The 20,425-nt window shown below is 38.8% G+C and overlaps 1 protein-coding gene across 7 annotated transcripts in view; it reads left to right on the top strand.

Annotated features, from left to right (window-relative positions):
* The window catches only part of LOC148873235 (uncharacterized), a 99,494-nt gene extending 80,048 nt beyond the window's left edge, over positions 1-19,446 (top strand). For all 7 annotated transcript variants that reach the window (XM_088980857.1, XM_088980870.1, XM_088980865.1 and 4 more), the window contains 3 exons: positions 2,032-2,216; positions 18,234-18,300; positions 18,912-19,446. In XM_088980857.1, coding sequence (XP_088836983.1) covers positions 2,032-2,216; positions 18,234-18,300; positions 18,912-19,060 — 401 coding nt within the window. In that variant the 3' untranslated portion in view covers positions 19,061-19,446. The remainder of the gene's footprint in view (positions 1-2,031; positions 2,217-18,233; positions 18,301-18,911) is intronic.
* The last annotated feature ends 979 nt before the right edge of the window (positions 19,447-20,425 follow it).

Genomic DNA, 20,425 nt, shown 5'->3' with positions numbered 1-20,425 from the left:
TGGTCCCTGCAAAACTGAGAAATAAGAAGGGTAATGCTCATATGGCAGTGAACACTGATTCAACATCCTCATCAGGTACATCCCTGGAGACTTTAGTTGCTGTTCGGGCTGCCCTCATACAGTTGGAAAAGGAAGTTGGAAGTTCAGCTCAGCCATCCCAGTCCCCATCAGCTCCTGCTACATCTGCATTTGCACATTCAGGTACTCGAGCCTCAGCTTACCATGCTTTAGCTCCAGGTAATACTGATTACTGCTGGGTAATAGATTCAGGTGCATCTGACCATATGACTAGCTTGCCATCTTTGTTTACTTCTTATCACTTGTCCTCTGGCCGAGATAGAGTATCCATTGCTGATGTCTCTCTTGTTCCCATTTCGGGCAAGGGGGACATCAAGTTATCGGACACTATCTCTTTATTTTCTGTTTTGCATGTTCCTAAGCTTGATACCAACCTCCTTTCAGTTAGTAGTATTACAAAACACATGAACTGTTCAGTAACCTTTTTCCCTGACCGATGTGTTTTTCAGGATTTGGAGACGAGGAAGGTGATTGGAACTGGTCGTGAGACGAACAGGATCTATCTGCTTGGAGAGAGTACCCGACGGGAAGAGTCAGTGGATAAGAAGTCTTTTGTTTCCCAGTTTGTGAGTTCGGTTATGCCAAAGCATAACCGATTAGGTCATTTGTCTTTTAAGTCCTTGAAGAGTTGGGTATTGACTATGAAAAGCCCTTAATGTTGTACTGTGATAATCAGGCAGTTATTAATATAGCCCACAACCCAGTGCAGCATGACAGAACTAAACATATCGAAGTTGATCGACATTTTGTGCGAGAAAGACTTGTATCACAAGAAGTGTGTCTTCCGTACATCACATCCAATATGCAGCTCGCGGATATCCTCACCAAGGCTGTACCGAGGAAGAAGTTAGAGACAGACCTATCCAAGTTGGGCATGATAGATATCTACTCCCAACTTGAGGGGGAGTGTAGAGAACACTGATGTGGGCCCCACTGCAGTGGTTCCCACTGTGTTCGTAGAACAACAGTTTTTGTTTCAGTTATAGTTGTGTCAGTTTGAGTCAGTTTGCTAATTCAACTGTTATTTATTTCAGTTTTATTTACTTTCTTTACTATATAAGTACCAAGGGCAGATGTGTCCTTTCATAGTGTACTAAACATAAACCTATAAATATTAAGAGAATGGCGGCGGCGGATCTGTTAAGAATCTGTCCCTCCTTTCTGCAACTTGTGTTATCTTGCCTCTCTTCTATTCTCTCCCTTTTTCTCTCATCTTCTTTTCTGTTTTACAAACCTAAAACCTTTTCGGATTCAAGACTAATTACAGTCTTGATCTTCTACTATGTCCTTTATGACAGAATTGCAATCAATAGCCACATTTATAGACACTATAGGGATGAGCTATTTTACTAGTATAAGAAAATTATAAATTATAGAATTGCCACTGCCATATGCTTCAACTCAAATAAAACCAATAACTCATAAACTATGTAACCAATAGTGAAATTTTAAACACAAACTATGACTAATTTTAAGCAATAATGTAATATTATGCAATGACTACTTAAGTTGAGCATATACGCTAGTTAATAGGAACAAGTTAGTGGCAAAATTGAAATAAATAATGAAAGAATTGTTTGTTTTCAAAGTGAACTAGGGGAAGAGATTGGAAAATCTTTAAATAATGGAAAGTGGAATCAACATATTTGTCATTATTTTCTTTCCTTTGAATGTAGTTTATCATTTCTATTATTAATTGTAACAATTACTTTTCTCATATATTTACATCTCCATATTTTTTAGTAGATCATATCTCTATAATTTGAAATGTGGTAATTCATTTATTTTTTATTGACTTTTGACCAAGTCAAAAGCTGAAAATGAGATTTTTATTATTGACATCCATTCATGACCTCTGATATTAATATAACATGGTATTGTTTACGAATTGGTGTCTTCTATCCCAAGTGATTCTCACTCTTTTCATTTTTTTTTTAATTTCTTTTTCTGTAGGTGGTGAAGATGATTTACTATTAAAGATAGAATCCATAATAGAAGCTTGTAATGTTGCATGCTCAAGTGCAGCTATCCACAGTTACCATTGGACACATCTATGTTCAGAGGAACAATGCAGACCTCGATCTATTAAGAGGAAGAAATTATCAGAGGCCATTCTCAGCATACAAGATCCATGTCAGGCAAGTTGCATCATCGTGTTGTTTTGCATTGTATATGCCATTTGGTGACATTTTCAGAAATTCATGGCAAAGATTTATAATTTTATGATGCTCTAGTCTTCATTTTATTTGTATATATGAATATTTATTGTATAAAAAATCAATATTGTGTTCATTTGGCATTTACTAAGCATGTAGTTCATTTCACAAGATAGGTTTTTGATCAATTTGCATTTATTATACTTTGGAGTTATTTAAGAATTGTGTTTTTCTTGGGTGCTCACAACCAAAAGGGGTATTGCTATTATGACCCAATGTCGAGGAGCAGATTTGTCACTATGGATGTTACTTTTTTTGAATCCACCTTCTCAAGTAGCTCTCTCCAAACCTTAGTGGAAAACAGCCATGCAAGAAGAGATTGAAGCTTTGGTTAAAAACCAAATTTGGGAAATAGTTGATCTCCCCCCAGACAAGGAGACAGTCAGATGTAGATGGGTATTCATAGTGAAGTATAGGGCCGATGGCAAGATAGAGAGGTACAAGGCAAGATTGGTAGCAAAAGGGTATAGTCATACTTATAGTTTTGATTATCTGGAAACCTTTGCACCGATATCTAAGATGAGTTCAGTTTGTATCCTTTTATCTTTAACAGCCACTTATTCATGGCCCTTGTTCCAGTTTGATGTCAAAAATGCTTTCTTCAATGGTGATTTACTGGAGGAGGTATATATGGACATTCCAGTAGGCATTTATGGAAATGTTGGTAAAGGAAAGGTGTGCAAACTCAGGAAATCTCTATATGGCCTAAAACAGTCACCTAGGGCTTGGTTCAACAAGTTTAGAGGGCCACTTATCCGTTTTGGATACACTCAAACCCAGTCTGATCACACCCTCTTTGTAAAGAAGAGAGATGCTCTGGTGTCAATTCTAATTGTGTATGTGGATGATATAGTGGTTACAGGAAATTATCTAGAGGAGATTGATGATCTCAAAAAATCATTGCAACAATAATTTGAGAATAAAGATCTTGGTGATCTCAAATACTTCTTGGGGATTGAAGTTGCAACATCCAAGCATGGGATCTTTATCTCATAGAGAAAGTATGTACTTGACCTACTGTAGGAGACTGGGAAGCTGGGGACCAAACCAGTAGACATTCCTATTGATCCAAATCACAGAATTAATGTTATGGATGGTGAGTTGGTAAGAGATGTAGGGAGATATCAAAGAATGGTGAGCCGACTGCTATATTTGTGTATGACACGACCAAATATTTTTTATGTTGTCATTATTGTGAGCCAGTACATGCATGCACTTCGGTTCAGCATTGGGAAGCTATTGAGAGAATACTTGCATATCTGAAAAAGCACCCTGGCAGAGGCATTATTTTCTCAAATCATGAGAATCTGAAGCTAAAATCCTATACAAATGCAAACTGTGCAGGATGCTTAGAAGACAGGAGGTCTACATCAGGAGTGTACCTTTGTAGGTGGAAACTTGATCTCCTGGAAGAGTAAGAAGCAAGTGGTTGTGGCAAGGTCAAGTGCAGAGATAGATCCATGGCTCATGGTGTCTTAGAACTTCTTTAGGTTAGATCTCTTTTGAGTGAGATTGGGGTGAAAGCAGAGGAACCTATGATGTTGTACTATGACAATTAGGTTGCAATCAACATTGCCCACAATCCAATTCAACATGACAGGACAAACCACATTGAAGTTGATAGACACTTTATAAGAGAAAGGGTAACAGGCGAAAAAGTCTGTTTGCTTTATGTCTCTTCAGAGTTGCAGTTGACTGATGTTCTTAGTAAAGGGGTGGCAAAGAACAAGCTTGAACATGATCTACACAAGTTGGGAATGTGTGACATTTACTCCCAACTTGAGGGTGAGTGTTGAAGATTAATCAGTTTTGTGTTGTTTTTCTGAGTAGATGTTTTATGCTAGTTGTTAAATAGGAGGTGGGGACTAAAGTAGTTATGTGAGTCCAAATTTTATTATGTTTTTGGGTCTTATATAGGTTGTTTTATGTTATGTCGCCCTATAAGGGCATAGTTGTCTTTGTATTGCTCTATTATTTTTAGTATAAATAATAAGATGGCGTTGCACAATTCAGGCATTTGAAGTCTGAATTAGTTGCTTTTCAGATGCTTGTTTCGTTTGGGTTGGGTTTGATTTTCAGATCTGAAACCCAATTTCATATCTAAATAGAAAAGAGCCTCCTTAGGTGCTTAATCCACTAAGAGGTATTTCAGATGTGGGCAAAAGACAAAAGAGCCCCCATAAAAATTTTAAAATGACTCATAATGCCCTTCATATAAGCCAAAATTAGGTCATTCGGCTCCTCCCCTCGTTCGAGAAAGGAGATTTGTCGCTGGGAAGTTCATCGTCTCCTTCGTCTTTCTTCATCTTAGTTGAAAAATAGTCCTAGAAGTGGGGACCGTGTTTGAAACAAAGGAGACTAGCAAGAGAGATTAGAGAAGAAGAGAGAACTGCGGCAAGGAGAGTTAGAGGATGATCGTTTCGAACATAACCTCCCTCTAACTCTCTAATACACTTTTATTAAGTTAATCTTTTAGTAATTACAAAAGAGGTCCTTAGTTGGACAAGAAATTACAAAAAAAATGAACATAAAAGAGTATGGGCTCAGAATAATGCCCATTACAGAGAAGAACATAGAGATAACATACAGTAACAGCTTATGGGCCATTCGGCTCATCTTCTCTACACTCCCCCTCAAGCTGAGCATAGATGTCAATCATGCCCAGCTTGCCAGTGTCATGATGAAGTTTTGCCTTGGAGATGCCTTTGGTGAGAAAGTTTGCCAATTGGCCTTCAGAGGTAACGAATGGAAGGCACACTTCTCCGGAGGAGACTCTTTCTCGGATAAAATGTCTATCAACTTCAATATGTTTGGTTCGATCATGTTGTACCGGGTTGTGAGCAATGTTGATGGCAGCCTGATTATCACAGTACAACATCATGGGTTTGTCATGATCAATCCCAAGTTCTTCCATTAAGGACCTTAGCCACAACAATTCCGAGACCCCATGTTCCATGGCCCTATACTCTGCTTCTGCAGAAGATCTGGCCACAACAGATTGTTTCTTACTCCTCCAAGAGACAACATTATCAGCCACCAGACTGCAATATCCTAAAGTAGATCTTCTGTCATCCATATTTTCAGCCCAATCAGCATCAGTATAGGCTTCAAGTTTCAAGTGGTCATGCTTGGTAAATAGGATTCCTTTCCCTGGAGAGCCTTTCAGATAGCACAAAATCCGTTTTGTTGCTGCCATATGAGTATCCCCAGGAGCATGCATGAATTGGCTAATGCAACTGACAGCATACGCAATGTCTGGTCTAGTCATACACAGGTACAGGAGCTTCCCAAGAAGTCTCTGAAATACCCCTTTGTCTTCCCACAGAGTTCCATCTGTAGCTGAAAGTTTGTTACTCATATCAATGGGAGTTGCAGTTGGTCTTGCACCCAGTTTTCCAGTTTCAGGCAATAAATCAAGAACATATTTCCTTTGGGAAATAAGGATCCCATCCTTGGATCTGGCAACTTTTATGCCAAGGAAGTATCTCAACTCCCCCAGATCCTTAATCTCAAATTCTGCACGGAGGAAAGACTTAAGAGCCAAAATGCCTGAGGCATCATCACCAGTCACCATAATGTCATCAACATACACAATGAGATACACTGCCAATGATCTACTTCTCTTCACAAACAGAGTATGATCCGGCTGTGTCTGAACATAGCCGAATCTAACAAGTGCAGCTCTAAATCTCTCAAACCAGGCTCTAGGAGATTGTTTGAGACCATAAAGAGATTTTTTCAATCTGCATACCTTTCCTTGCATATCTTTCCCATACATCCCTGGGGGAAGGTACATGTAGACTTCCTCATGTAAGTCACCATTCAAGAATGCATTCTTTACATCCAACTGATAGAGAGGCCAATCAAAGTGAGCTGCCAGAGATAAAAGAACCCTCACAGATGTCATCTTGGCAACAGGGGAAAAAGTCTCCAGGTAGTCAATTCCATATGTCTGTGTATACCCTTTTGCAACAAACCTAGCCTTGTACCTCTCAATAGTTCCATCAGCCCTGTATTTAATGGTGAAAACCCACTTTCACCCAACCGGATCCTTCCCTTCAGGCAAATCCACCACCTCCCAAATACCATTTGCATGTAGAGCATCCATTTCGGTTTCCATAGCATCTTTCCATTCTGGAATCCCAAGAGCTTCTGAGACAGACCTAGGAATGGGGTTAGAAGCAACAGAAGAGAGATAGGCAAAGTATGAAGGAGAAAGCAGGTCATAAGAAATGTGTTTGGAAATGCAGTGTGCAGTACATTTCCGCTTCCCTTTCCTAACAGCAATGGGGACATCAAGGTCTGGAAAAGATGATTCTAAAGGAGTTGAAGCAGTACCTGTTATCTCATCTGTGATTGGGAATGTATGAGCTTCATCTGTTGTAAGGGAAACCACTTGCTCATTCCTGGATCTCTGTTTTTGATACACTTTGGGATTATGGATAGGGCGAGGGGGTAAAGAAATAGGGCCCCCTAGACAAGAGGTATGAAGTGATTGATCCTCCTTTGACTCATTTGGTGAGGATACAGGTTTGTCAAGAGGCTCAACTGGGACAGGAAGAGGAAGAGCAAAAACTTGTGACAGACTCTCCCCCTGTGGACAAAGTCCATCCTGAGAGGAACTATAAAAAGGAGAAAGTTCATTAAAGGTAACATCCATAGAGACATGTCGGGTGCCAGTCTTTGGATCAAAACAGCAATAACCCTTTTATGTGGGGGAGTAACCAAGGAAGATACATTTGTGGGCTTTCGGTTCAAACTTGTGTCTTTGCACACTTGGAATGTAAACATAGCAGGTACAGCCAAACACACGAAGAGGAATCGGAAAGAGATCCTTGTCTGGATGAAGAAGACTGAAGGGGGATTTAAACCCTAGAACCCTGGAAGGAATACGGCTTATGAGATAGGTAGCAGTAAGTACAGCATCACCCCAAAATCTTGTGGGAACATGTGAGGCAAAAAAAAGGCTCATTGCAACTTCAACAATATGTCTATTTTTCCTCTCAACAACTCCATTTTGTTCAGGGGTTCTAACACAGGAGCTTTGATGAATAACCCCCATGTCCGAAAGATACAAGGATAAACTCTTCTCAATGTACTCTTTTGCATTGCCAGATCTGAAAACCTTAATTCTGGTACCAAATTGAGTTAGAACAAGCTCATGAAATTGCCTCACAAGTCTTGGGACTTCATCCCGGGATTTCATTAAGTATATCCAGGTGAATCTAGAGAAGTCATCAATGAACAAGATAAAATATCTGTAACCCCCCATAGAGGATAAATGGTATGGCCCCCACACATCAGAGTGCACAATATGAAAAAGAAAAGAGGATCTTTTATTGCTCACAGGGTAATTTTTTCTACAATGCATTGACAACTGATGGGACTCACAATTGAGACTGGACACACTGACTTCCTTAAACCGTTTTGGAAACAAATGGCTTGAAGCAGAAAAAGGTAAATGACCCAACCAACAATGACTCAACATAATTTGACTAACAGACTCTGAAAAGGTAGAACCAAAAGCAACATTCTTGGGATGATCACAGCATTGGCCAGGGGTGTCGAGCAAGTATATTCCATTCGCTTCATGGCCTCTCCCAATCACCTTCTGAGACTTCAGGTCCTGAAACACACAGTGAGAAGGGAAAAATGTTACACAACAATTCAATGATTTGGTCAGGCTACTTACAGATAACAAATTGGTATTTAATTTAGGCACATGAAGAGTGGAAGGTAAGAGTAAGGAGTCTGTAGCCTTGACAGTTCCCTTGCCGGAAATAGGGGCAAGAGAACCATCAGCTAAGGTGATTTTGTCACGGCCAGGAAGTAAGTCATATGAAACAAATAAAGTGGAAAGGTTGGTCATGTGATCAGAAGCACCTGAGTCTATGATCCAAGGGGTTTTGTGTTTACCTGAGGTGGATGCATGGTTAGCGGAAGCCCTTATACCTGAGTGAGCAAAGGCAATGGTGGCTGAACTTCCAAAAGGGATGGATGATGAAGATGCACCTTCAAGCTGGCTGATCATCTTTCCAAACTTCTCATATTCAGCTTTCATGGCTGCCAACTGTGCACTGGTAGATTCAACCTCTGTATCTGTGCCTGTGGCTGAATGTGCACTTCCTGTCTTTCTACTATTATTCTTCTTCTGGAATCTGATAGGTACAAGATTGGGATGCAACTTCCAGCACTTGTCCTTTGAATGTTTCGGTTTTTTACAATATTCACACACCACTTCTTTCCTTCCTGAGCCACTGTGAGATTCTGTAACCCCTTCGGGTTTAATTCCCATATTTGCAAAATGATCATTAATACCAACTCCTTGAACCTGCACTTGCCTTCTACTCTTTTCACTGCTGACCAGAGTATAGGCTTGTGATAATGAAACATCTTCTTTGGACAAGATGTTTTGCTTTGAAATATCATATTCAGAATTCAGCCCTGTCAAGAAATCAAACACCCCATTCCGTTCAACCAATTTCCTGTATGTTTCAGCATCCTTAGGGGTATCCCAAGTCACGGCCTCTATCAAATCAATCTCTTGCCATATAGATTTTAAGATTGAGAAGTATGCTGCAAGTGACTTCTCCCACTGTCTTAGATTTTTCACATCACTTCTCAGTTTGTAAGCTCTAGCAACATTCAACTTCTGGGAATAAGTCTCTGCAACACTATCCTAGATCTCTTTAGCCGAATTCATCCGCAGATAATGTTGACTGATCTGTGGCTGCATTGAGTTCACAAGCCACCCATCACAGTGTAGTTTTCTTGTACCCATTTCTCATAAGATGGATCATCATCTGAAGGAGCTTTCTTGCTCCCAGAAATAAAACCCCATTTTCCCTTGCTACAAATATGGATTTTCACTGATTGTGACCAAGCTAAGTAATTGGTCCCATCAAGCTTGACTGTAGTTACAGCTAGCATAGAATCGGTTGGGGTTCCCAACATCTGCCCATATTCAGCAGTATTCTTGTTTTCAAAGTTTGAGAAATCCATCATGCAAAGATCTGTGATAATTCTTTTCTTTTCTGTTTCAGCCTCCAAAAGACACCCAGCAACCTCCAAACACAAGATATTTCTGATTCTAACAGTCGATGTCCCAAGAGGAAGGCAAAAGAAATACAGTCCTTAAGAGACCTTTTGTCAAACACTCAGTGTGCAATACTTGACAGCACACTGTTTACTGTTTCATCCTTCAAAGTATAGGGTACTGTTTACTATTTCAGCCTTCAAGAAGGTGCTGGAATGAAGATGAGACTAGTACCTCTTAGTTTTAACAGTCTCAGCAACTTCCCAACCCAATAATCAGCCGAATAGGACCTCCAAAAACAACCCAGAGATTTCTGGGTAGGAGCAGTCCAGCAACAGTGGCCGAATGATGTAGTCTCAGTAGCAATGATTCCAGCGGTATTTCGGCTACTTGACAATCCAGAAAAGAGATAAAAACAACCCAGAAATCTCGGGATTAAGTCAGACCAGAGGAAAGCCGAATAGTAGCACTGTTTTCAAGGAAACTTCGGCCCCTTTTAACAGTCCAGAACAGTGAAAAGTTAACCCAGAAACAACTGAGCAAAGACTTACAGTAAGAGAGTCTCTGAAGAGAGTCTCTGGTTTGTACAATAAACCAGGCCGAACACTTGTCCTCTAGGATGACTTCGAAAAAAAACCTTTTCTCTGATTTTAAATCAGGCAAAGCAACTTGTTCTCTGATTCTTCCTGGCCACCGAACCCTTCTCCAAGTGTGTAGAAGCTTGGGAACCCTCCAATGACCTCCAATAATCAGGCGGATGACTATAAACTCTCAGCCCTAGAACCTCCTCATGTAGTTGGCTGGACTAGAACCACATGAGGGACATGCCAAGCAGTGGCCTGCTCTGATACCAAGTTGAAAAACAGTCCTAGAAGTGGGGACTGTGTTTGAAACAAAGGAGACTAGCAAGAGAGATTAGAGAAGAAGAGAGAGCTGCGGCAAGGAGAGTTAGAGGATGAATGTTTCGAACATAACCTCCCTCTAACTCTCTAATACACTTTTATTAAGTTAATCTTTTAGTAATTACAAGAGAGGTCCTTAGTTGGACAAGAAATTTCAAAATAAAGGAACATAAAAGAGTATGGGCCCAGAATAAGGCCCATTACAGAGAAGAACATAGAGATAACATACAGTAACAGCCTATGGGCCATTTGGCCCATCTTCTCTACGATCTTCTTCTTCTCCACTTGGCAGCACGAAGCAAGCTTCTACAGATCTTTCCAAAGAGAATGTCTTCAGATCTTCTTCTTCCTTCCCGCTACTACCGCTGCTGAGACTGGGAGGCTCTGTAGGTTTTAATGAGAGGTGAATCTGTTGAGGGCGGATCGGCGAAGTCAGATTCCGGCGAGATTGGTTTTGCAAACTAATGGGAAAAGGAAGGCAGATCGATTGACATGTGAATAGGCAGATCAAAACAGGGAATCCCTGAATTTTTATACTTTAAAGGCCCAAAAATTCCACTCATTAAAACACAGGATCATCCCCCTCCCTATACTCCCCTTGTATATAAAGATTTGTAGCCATTGAAGGTTATTGGAGTTATCAGAGACTAAAAATTCATCTCATTAAAACACAGATTTTGACAGATTCACCTCCATCGGAGACTTTGATAGAACCTCCATCTCAACATTAGTTTTGTTTGTTTGCTTTGTAGTATATATCTCTTCTCCCTGTCAAATCTTTCCCCCTTCAAGACCGTTCGTCGTTGTCGTGCTGCTCTCCAAATCTTATTTTGATCTGGTCTCTCTCTCTCTCTCAGTCAATTGAAGAGAAGTATATAAATCACGTTCTCTTCTCTCATCAACTTTTTTGTTTTATTTATTTAATTTGGTTTTCTTTTCGCCTCTGGTCTACTTGTTGCAGAGTTGGCCGGTTGATTGGTCTCAGAGGACTGAATTTTTCAAAGTTGAAGCCCTATTTTGATTGTTTCTGGTTTGGTAGGGATTGTTGTCCAAGTTTGTGTTTAGTTAAAGTGGATCGATCTAATACTTCAGTTCCTCGAAGGGGAGAAATGCAAGGAAATCGTTCACAAGTATGGGGATATATATCTTCTCTTCTCTTATTTTGGTTGTTTATGTGGTTTTGGAAGCTTGAATTTATTAATTTAATAATTATTAATTTTTTATTGCTTCATGGTCTTCGCTACTATTTTCATTATTGTTTTAACTCTTAAAATTTATTTTTAATTTACAAATTTATATGTATTTTTTAATTTTTTTCTCATTTTAATATTTTTTTATTTTTTATAATTTACTCATATTTTTCAATATTATTTTGAATTTAATAAATTATTTTTATGAAATCTTGCAAATTGAACTCAAAACTACCAAAATTGACTATTTTGGGGGTAAAATAGTGAAATCAATGAATTTCAGATACTAAAGGTTTGATCCAACACAAACAACCTTCTTTATTCAGAGACTCTAAAAAGTCAAAAAGCAACTATGGCTCTTTTAAGATTTCAGACACTTTTAATATCTTTTTAACTTTTCAGATTTCAGATTTATCAAACGCCACCCAAGTGAAGGTGGTGGCCACATTATTGCTCTCTTTTCTTTTAGGATCTCTTCTTCTCCTTCTCTCCTCCTCTCTTCAAGAAACCACTTTTCTGTTCATATTTTTTAAGTTCAGCAGATTTCTACTAGAATCAAGAAGAAATATCTTGTCTTTGGCATTTCCGTGTATCTCAATCTTTTTGGTATATTAACAAATTTGGTGCTTATTAATTGATGTTTAGTGAGATAAAATTACATTTCCATTTCTTTAGAGATGGTGGGCTGAATGGGCCTTAGTTGTGGGCCTGTTTTAGTTTATTTCTTATTGTTATTAGTTCACTCTTATTAGAATAAACTGCCCAAGTTTATCCACTAACAGAGAGCATTTAGTGTACATACTAACTATGAATGTCTCTAATCATGATTCTATTATGTAGAACAAGGGCTATTACATTCAAGCATACCCAATAACACATCTCATAAACCAATAAACTGAACTTTTATTCATAATAAGGATAGTCTATATCATGCATTGGACCCTGAGGGCATACATTGTCTAACATATACAACAAGAATGATATATCCAAATGCAAATTTTTGACAAATAACAAAGTAACCTGATTGGCATTGTTGCATTCCAAACTCTAGAACAACCTTACTAAACTTTCCAAACCAAGCACAAGGAAATTGATCAAGCCCGTACAAGGATTTCTTAAGGTGAAATACCAATCGGCACTTCCCTTGAGCAAATGATCATGCAAAAAGGCATTCTTTACATTCAATTGATAAAGTGGTCGGTGGAAAGTAGTAAGAAAAATTATAACTCTAATAGTAGATATTTTTGCAGTAGTAGAAAAATTTATAGTAAAATCAATTCCGTAGATTTGTGTAAACCCCATTTATAGTGAGGCAACCCTTAAGCCTCTCAATAGAACAATTTAGTAAGTCTTTAATAGTATAGACCTACCTAAATCTATAAGTGCAAGAAAACAAAATTACTACATTACAAGATACCACCCAGTCCTAGACAGCCCCAATCCAAGTGAAGTTTCTCAACATCGGCCCTAGCTAGAGAATTGGCCAGAGCATTAGCACTCCTAGGCATCCAATTGAGTGAGACATTCAATAAGGAACCTAAGAGTTGTGTCTATCTTACCAAAGGCCTAAACCTCCACATGATCAAGGACTTGCTTTGATATTGTTTTCCTAGAGAAATGGAAGAAGAGGGAAGAGAGGATGAGAGAAAACAATTGTTTGGGGTCAAAAGAATGGGCTGGTGGTGCTAGCACTTCTATTTATATTAGAGCGCCCCAACAACTTAAAAATAGAAGATACAAAGACAAAAAAGCCCTTGCGGCTTAAGTACAAGAACTGTTAACACTCTCCCTCAAGTTGGGACATAGATGTCAATCATCCCCAACTTGTCACATAAGTCATTGTGCCATAAGTGATGTAAGCCCTTTGTGAAGATATCTTCACATTTTTTTCTCTAATAAAGTGTTTGTCTACTTTAATGTGTTTAGTCCTATCATGAAGAACTAGATTGGCAACAATGTTGATAGCTGCCTTGTTGTCAAAATACAATGACATAAGACTATCAATAGTGAATCCCAACCCATTTAACAATTTTTTTTTGTCCACAACACTTCAGCAACACATTGGGACATAGCTCTGTATTCTGCCTTTGCACTGGACCTAGCCACGACACTTTGTTTCTTGCTCTTCCAAATGACAAGATTTCCTCCCACAAAAGTGCAATATCCACTAGTAGATTTTCTATCGTCTACAAATCCAGCCCATTCATCATTTGTATATACTTCCACCTTTAAATGCCCATGCTTCTAGAATAACAAACCAGCCTCTAGATACTTTCTTGAGATACTTAAGAATCCTCTCAATAGACTCCATGTGGGTAGTCTTAGGGGTGTGCATGAATTGACTGAGGACACCCACAACATATGCAATGTCGGGCCTAGTCATAAATAGATACAGAAGCCCCCCACAAGTTTCTGGAACTACTTCACATCCTTAATTGTCTCACCATCACAATCACCCCACTTGTGATTAAGGTATGGGAGAATCAGCTAGCTTTGCTCCCAGTTTACTTGTGTCTTGTAAAAGATCTAGGATGTATTTCCTTTGAGAAATGGAAACCCCTCTTTTTGAGCAAGCAACTTCAAATCCAAGAAAACTTCTTGAGCTTTAAAATATCACTTGTCCAATCCCTAGTGACAACTATGTCATCAATATACACTATTATTGCTAAACCAAGCCTTTAGTAATTGTTTTAGTCCATACAAGGATCTCTTCAGTTTGTACATATTCTGCTTATTGCCTTTTAGCCCAAAAACTATTATGTTGAATCATATATACTTCTTCTAAATCACCATTCAAGAAGGCATTCTTGATATCTAGTTGATGAAGATCCCAGTCAAAATTTGCTACCAAGGAGTGGAGGACTCTAATAGAGTTCATCTTGGCAATCGAGGCAAAGGTCTTGGCATATTCTACTCCATACACTTGTTGAACCCCTTTGCTACCAACCTGATCTTATATCTTTCCACTATGCCATCAGCCCTATGTTTCACCCTACTGGTTCTTTTCCATTAGGAAGGTCCACCAACTCCCATGTACCATTTTTATGTAGAGCATTTATTTCCTCTTTCATTGCATCTGTCCATTCAGGGACCAGCAAAGCCTCTACCACATTCTTAGGGATGGGAACACTACCATTGGAAAGGAAAGCACGGAAGGGAGGTGAGATGTTCTCATAGGAAACAAAATGTGAAATGCAGTACTTGGTAGAACAAAACCTGACACCCTTTCTTTAAGCAATAGGTATGTCAAGATCACCAGCAATAGAAGTATCTATATCAATTCCAAGCATATCAATAGGGATAATGATACCTAGTAGAGAAGGATCTGCCCCCGAAAATTCCGATGACGTCAGTGGTACAACTTCAAGTTGCTTTATGGCTTTTGAACTTGGTTGGCCCTTTCGCCAACGAAGAAACACACAAAATGGAGGATCAGGAAGAGGAGGTAGTTGAACTTGTATGTGTTTCTCCTCAACTCTACCCTCCCCCTGAGGAGGAGGAGGAGGATCGGGGGGATTGCTCCTTAACTATCTATGGTGGAGAATGAATCATCAGCTAGTCTCAACTTATCTCTCCCAAAAAGCAAGTTATAGGACTGAAATAAATGGGACTTACCCGTCATATGATTCAAGGCTCTAGAATCAATGACCCAAGGATACTCTAAAGCATGAGAAGATACATGGAAGGTTATGGCAAAGTTACCTGATGTAGATACAAAAGCGCTGAAGGGAGTAGTGCCAAAATCCATCTGACGAAGTGTCCTACCATACAGTTCAAGGTGGTCAAGGAATGAGTTGATGATATCTTCCTTTGGATTAGAACCAGAACGACGATCTTGATTCATAGTAGAACCTAAAGTCTGATGTTCCTGAGACCATGTTTGCTAAGTAGTACTTCTTCTAACCTTGTTGACTAGGCTTCTTGTTTTGTTCTTGAGCTTATTTCTGAACCCTTGAGCCCACTTAGGTTTTCCATGGTGATCCCAACAAGTGTCCCTAGTATGCCTGGACTGCTAGCAATGAGTACACCAAAGTTTATCTTTGTCATCCACCCTTTTCTAAGGATCACCCTTCTTAAAGGAACTTCCACCACTTGCACTTGCACCTCCCCTAATTGCCAAAGCAATTGGCTCCCCCTCTGAACTGTTCATCACATTCCTCCTATTCTCTTCGGACTATACTTAGGCATATACCTCCTGGACTGAAGCAAGATCTTTGCTTCCCAAAATTTGCACCTTGATAGACTCATAAATAGGATTCAGCCTCAAAATTTGCACCTTGATAGACTCATCGCACTTCCAGTCCATATTTAGATAATGATCCAACTCCCTCCAGATAGAGGTCAAATCAGAGTAATAGATTGGGAGATTCCTCTCCCCCTATCTACATGTAGAGGATTCAGCTTGCAATTAATAGATTTTTGCATAGTGTCTTTGCTCAGAATACATAGGTTTAGCTTGCTCCCAGATTTCATAGGTTGTCTCTGGCCACAATTTTTTTTCCTCACTTATGGCAGCATAGAAACTAAAAGCCATGACATTACCATACTGTTTTCTCATGTTTTGTACTACCAGTCCTTGGCTCCTTATTTTTCCTCATTTAATGCATCCTAACTTCCCTCTTGTGGTTATGTAAAGTTTAATCCCTTTGGACTATTCTAGGTAGTTAGGTCCATCTAGCAGGATAACAGCCATAGGAAAATTCAGATCAAACCCCCCGCTCATTCCACCATGAGTGGCAGACACACCAGAAGTGGCTGAATCCTCAGATGACATAGTGTTACTATTCAGCCACATAGGAACCAATAACAAAAGAGGTAGCAAGCATCAAACTTCTTAATCACACAAACAACACAATATGGTATTCCTTGCAGTCCACAAATAACTCCAAGTACTAGAACACTACTGGAGTAAATGGAGAGTCAAAGCATACTACGAAACAAATCAGGTTGGGTCTGGAAAGGTCCTATAATCATCAAGCACTTTTCCTCTGGGACATACGATCACAACTAATGCAGAAAAAATACATATACTACCTGTTACTGCTGGTACAGGCCATTCCAGACCTACAGAAGCACTCACCCGAATGCACAAGGATCACATGATCCACACAGAAGGTAAAAACACACTTCCAACACCTTCGCAGTATGCTGTCACAACTTTTCAGGCTCTATCTTGGCACACGAACAAGAAAGAAAAGGGAAAAAAATATTCCCATCCCCTCAGAACCAGTTGATTGTATTTAATCTGGAAGAGAATAGACAAAAGGCAAGGATTTCTTGATCGAACTGCTTTTATACCAAAGACTCCACTCCGATACCATGTTTTCCTAGAATTGAATTCTTTTATTCATAAAGTAATGAGTTTACAACTATCTATTGAGCCTAAGGTAAAGCCACTAAGGATAGACCTGGGACACTCTCAACCCATATCTCTTTCAAAATCTCTTTAATTTCATCTTCTTCCTCCTTATCTTCATCATTTAATTTTCCTCTATACTTTTCTATTCCGAATGTTTCAGGCACGAAAATATAAGACATAATGCTTGTTAAATATAAATCATAAAAAATAAGGGTAAAAATATAGACCTACCCTGTACTTTGGGGGTAATGACACTTGGGCCCCAACAAAGAGCTACCGTGTACTTTCAGATTCCAACACTCTACTCCTACCATTAGCATTTTGTCAATTTTAAACTTTTATGAGAACATTTTGCCCTCTCCTTTATTGTATCTCCAAAACCCAAGTCTTGAACCTTTCCTATCTTCTTTCTTATTTTCATTTCATTTGTTTGAGAGACGAAAAAGAGTTGAAAGAAGTAGTGCATCCATCATAAAGTTCAAAAAATAGGTTTTGGAGATGCAATAAAGGTGAGGAAAAACATGGTCTCATAAAATTTCAAAACTGATGGAATACTAATGGTGGGAGCAGAGTGTTGGAATCTGGAAGTACAGGGTAGCTCTGTGTTGCAAATGGAAGTTTTAGGACCTTAATGTCACTATCCCAAAGTACAAAGTAGTTCTATGTTTTGACCCAAATAATAAACATGTTAAACCTAAAAATGGGAAAGATGGCACAAAAGAACAGATATTCTATCATATTGCTGTCTAGGAATAAATTAAATAATGAGTAGCCTTTAAGCTGTAAAGGAATAGAAGACGAAAATCTACCCAGTAGAAAACAAAAGAGAACTTTGTTTAGTATATGTATCCATGGAATTTGAAATTTAAGGTGCCATCTCTTTTTATCAGTTTGAATTATGTTTCAATACATGAAATTAGTGTCCCCCAAAAAGGATCCATGGATAGTTGGATTTATCCTGGTAACAAATTGGAGCTGTTTGACTGAATGCAATCTGCAGAACTTCTCATCAAAATCTAATAATTTTGAAGAAGTGGATCACATTTTCTTTGTCCTCCAGATTTCATTTACCACGGAGTATGTGCAAAATGTAGAAGTGGTAAGAAATGATTTAAGAACTAATAATTTAACAGTGAATATGGCTTTAAATAGAACGGATTGGCAAAACAGGATTCATCTAGCTGACTCCAAATAGTTAGAATAAGGCATGGATGATGATGGTGATAATGATGATGATGGTGATGATGATGATGTTGATGTTGATTATGATGATGATGATGATGATGATGATGATGACGACGATGGAGTGTGTCCAAAATCCGCATCATTTGTGATAGTATCCCTGTTATCAGCCTTTTCTCTTGTGCACTCATTTGGTAGTTCCATTGATATAATTTCTTGTTACCCATTACTTTATGGTTGCTCATACAGGAATAGTTCCTTATTGAACAGGAATTGGATGATATATGCTGCAAGAACAACTGGATATTACCAAGATTTAATATATTTCCATCAAACGGTAAGATATGTTCATCCTTAGAAGGTAACAATTAGCCTATTTGGTAGCCCAAGACAGATTCTATTGGTTCATATTAAGAGAGATGGTCTCTTCTAGGATGACTTTTGTCATTTATTCAATGACCTTTTGCTCAACAACTTGCTATGTTTTATTTTATGAGGCAATTCACGTTGCTATTTTCCTTTGATGGAGTTTGGATCTGCCTTGGTACTAACCACATTGAGCTCAATGTGCCACCATTGGATGCACCAAATTCTAACAAGGGGAACTTTAGGTAAAAGTTGGCTTTCCAATTATTAATAAAACACCATCCCTTGCCCCTTCGTATCAATCAAAATACTGCTTTCGAGGGCCTTCTCTGCCCTGAAAATTTCTGTAGTCAGTTCAATGTGCCAATGGCAACTAAAACACCAAGCATTTCTATCCTGGATTTCCTTAAATCATCTCTTTTGTATTGCATTCAGTCTGAGATTTGCTTTTCACTTGCACTATACACAGCAGTAACTGATAACCATTTGATTTTTTTTAATTGATCAACTGTGTTCAATTTTCAGTATAGTGAAAAAGACTGAATGAATCAAACTGATGTAATATATTGATCCCTTCTGTAGGAGGATTCTGTGCCAATGTAACAGTACAAGGAATGGACTTTGAGTGCTCTAGTGGTGGGGATGTAAGTGCTGATCCTCGTGAAGCTAGGGAATCAGCTGCAGCACAAGCATTGAACAAATTGCGAACTATGGCACGCAACACCAAATAGTTGGAACAACTAACAACTCAGCCTGCACTATTCTTCTCACAGTTACCTGATACTTACTATCCAGGAGAATCACATGTTAAAGGACTCCTGGAAAAAATATACTCCTATTACTCTAACCTACCTTGTCCAGCCATTCACACCTAGAGGCCATATGCGGTTCAAATACCTACTAATAACCTATGAGGATAAATGACAAATAAAATGATAGAATGTATTATGAATTGTCCCACAAGTTTTGGGAGCGTAGTCCATGGCCTGTAACCCTTTGGATTATAGAACTATGAGGTACCCAAATTGCTTCAACCATGCAGGTTCTCTTTAAAGACATTAGACATTATTAACGTAATTATAAGTAGATATCTCTAATTATTTGCCAAGTTTATTAATTGATGAGCCTACCAGTACCTGCCTAATCTTGTGCGTTAATTCACAATTTGGAATAATATGGTCATTACACAATATTAGTTCCAGCTATTTGGAGTCATGTGAGGGGTTGATTAGATATGGGCCTAACCTTCAGTATTTTATTAACAAAGTGGTTGGTCTCAAAATGAACCACATTCTCAGGCTTGTCGGTCCAAGATTTTACAATTATACCAAGCAATGGTCCAATCCCAAATAATATGAACTGAGCACTTCCCCCTACTCCTGAAGAACCTGGATTCCCCATACTACTTCAATCAAAGTTGAATTTGATGAATCACTCATCCATCTGATCCCACTAAAAAATCTTTTTGTAGATACATACTTGTACCTGCAACTTACCTCAACCTCTTAACAATATCAACCAAAGAATAGAGGGAGAAAACGTCATGTGATTTTACACAATGCACCACTTTAACAGTAACACACTCTAACACAGCCTCAAAGACCTTTCCATCTCTTTGAAAATTCTAGCATTTCTTTCCCCTCATGGTCCCAACAACTATTGCTCTTGTCATCCTCAACATCTTCCCTCTCTTCTTTGGACTCCTAAATTTCATAGGATCAATAACTCTCTTTATTTGTTGGCTTATTGCACCCAAACAAGGAGAAAAACCTCTACCAAACATGAGACAAATGAACAAGGTGATGAGTAAATATTGGCAAGTCCCTTGCTAGATTGGCATAGGATACACTTTTAGGAGATGGGCACCAAGGGTGCCTCCATTTTTGTAAAACATCCGAAGTATTAATCTTTTCATGATAAACTTCCTAGCAAAATGTCTTAACTTTTGGAGCAACAAGTTTGTGCCAAATCTCCATAACAAGGAAAGAGAACAAGAGGAAGTGGAGTTAAAGATCTACAAAAGAATAGGGCTGTCAATGGGTTGGGTCTACCTGATGGACCCGAACAAACCAAACTGATTATAAAGGTTCTGGTTC

The sequence above is a fragment of the Nelumbo lutea genome, chromosome 1 (assembly GCF_056320005.1).
Source record: "Nelumbo lutea isolate HS-2025 chromosome 1, American lotus-T2T, whole genome shotgun sequence".
NCBI lineage: Eukaryota > Viridiplantae > Streptophyta > Magnoliopsida > Proteales > Nelumbonaceae > Nelumbo > Nelumbo lutea.
The sequence above is the reverse complement of the archived record's forward strand: the minus strand, read 5'-3'. Positions and strand labels throughout refer to the sequence as shown.